Raw genomic sequence first — 1806 nt, forward strand, 5'->3', positions numbered from 1 at the left:
CCCCAGCCAGTTCCCCCCTCCCTTGCCGGATGGAGCATTGCCCCCCTCCTCCCAGGCGGGCCAGGAGCCCCCTCCCCATCCTCCCCCCCCGTCCCGTCCCGTCCCGTCCCTCCCCTACCTTGCCGGGTGGAGACGTTGCGCTCGTTGGCGGCGCGCAGGACCACCTGCGGGCAGCTCTGCTCGAGGAGGAAGAGCTCGTCCTTGCCCACCTTGGCGGCCTTGCCGGCCTTGAGCGTGCCGCTGGGCCCCGACGGCGCCAGGTAGCGGCCCTGGCAGTCTCGGAAGGCCACTTTGCCGGCGCGGAACTCCAGCGTGAACTCGGCGGCCGGCTCGGCGCGGCCTACCAGCTGCCCGTCGTGGCGGAGGAGGCGGTGGTCGCGGGCCTGCAGGCGGTAGCGGCCCTCGTGGAAGAGCAGCGTGACCAGCGCGTCCACGCCCCAGGGCACGTCGCGGCCCACGGCCAGCTCCTCCTCGCCCGCCGCGCCGGGGCCCAGGCGGGCGTAGCGCTTGCGGCTGAGGCTGAAGAGGTGGAGCTGCGGGTGGAGGGCCAGGTGGACGCGCCACTTCTCGGCGGCCGAGACGGCCTGGGCGAAGCAGGAGAGGCGGTCCTCGGTGCCGCCGAAGAAGCGCCGGTGCGGCTCGGACTGGAGCGACCAGCGGCCGTCGTCGTGGGCCACGATCAGGAAGCGGCAGTCGGCCGAGGGCGCCTCGCGCTCGCAGCTCACCTGCCCGTCCTTGTCGGCCGCCAGGTAGCGGCCCAGGTGGCTGCGCAGGAAGACCCGGCCGGAGTCGTCGCCCCCGCCGCCCTCCTGCTCCAGCGTCCAGATCTGCTTCTTCTTCAGGCTGGGCGCCGAGGCGTTGAGCTTGAAGCCGAAGGCCTCGGCCGTCAGGTACTTGTTGCCGCAGTTGATCAGCCCGAACTGGATGGGCAGCGACTCCGAGGGCGCCGACGGCGACGAGGCGGTCCCGTTGGCCGTCATGGCGGGGATGGAGGGAGGGATGGATGGACGGCTGGGCTGGCTGGGCTGCTTCTCTCCTTCCTTCTTTCCCTCCTTCCTTCTCTTCTTTCTTCTTTTTCTTCCTTCCTTCTTTCCCTCCTTCCTTCTCTTCTTCCTTTCTTCCTTCCTTCCTTTCTTCTCTCCCTTCTTTCTTTTCTTCCTGCCTGCCTGCCTCCCTCCCTTTGCTTCTCGCCTTCCTTCCCCGACGGCTCCTTTGTTCGGCTGCTGCGGAGGATGGGGCCGCGCGGACGGACGGACGGGCGGGCTGGCTGGCGGGCTGGCTGGGCTCCCGGCGCTCCGCAAAGCCGGGCTGCAGCTGGGCGAGAGGCGCGGGGGCTGTCAGGACCCGGCTATAAGGCGGGGAGGGGGCGCGGCCGCCCCGACGCCGCCAATTGAGGCTCGGCGCGCCCGAGGAGGCGGAGCTCTGCAACCCGGGGGAGGGGGCGCGCTGCAGCCGCCTCCACCCCCCCCCCGGCTGTCAAGCCAACGACGGCAGGGGGAGGGGCAGGGGGAGGGGGGGAGAAAAGGAGGAGCCGGGCTGGGGGCTTCGCAGGGGCGGGGCTGGCTGGCTGGGACGCCCTTGCTGAAGGCAGCGGGGTCTCCACTGCGGGTATTGGGGAGGGGGCAGGGACTACAGCAGCCAGCGTCCCCAGCCGCTGGGCAATCTGGGGGCCGGGATTTTGGGGCGCGGCTTCCCTAGCTGCCCGCTAGTGGCGGGGGGGGGGGGTTTTGCTGGATTGCTGGAGGTCCCCAGCCCTGTTTCCGGGGGACCCTTCCCAAATCAGGGGTCCCTCGTCCTGCCCCGCCC

General features: G+C 71.3%; 1 protein-coding gene across 1 annotated transcript; it reads right to left on the reverse strand.

Annotated features, from left to right (window-relative positions):
• Positions 1-118: 118 nt before the first annotated feature.
• LOC107299765 (fascin-like) lies at positions 119-980 on the reverse strand (the record flags this gene model as incomplete). Its single annotated transcript, XM_015829105.1, has 1 exon — positions 119-980. A coding segment is annotated over exon 1 (862 nt), but the record flags the coding sequence as incomplete, so codon positions are not given.
• Between the last annotated feature and the right edge of the window lie 826 nt (positions 981-1806).

The sequence above is a fragment of the Protobothrops mucrosquamatus genome, unplaced genomic scaffold (genome assembly GCF_001527695.2).
Source record: "Protobothrops mucrosquamatus isolate PMUCROS unplaced genomic scaffold, P.Mucros_1.0 scaffold5434, whole genome shotgun sequence".
Taxonomy (NCBI): domain Eukaryota; kingdom Metazoa; phylum Chordata; class Lepidosauria; order Squamata; family Viperidae; genus Protobothrops; species Protobothrops mucrosquamatus.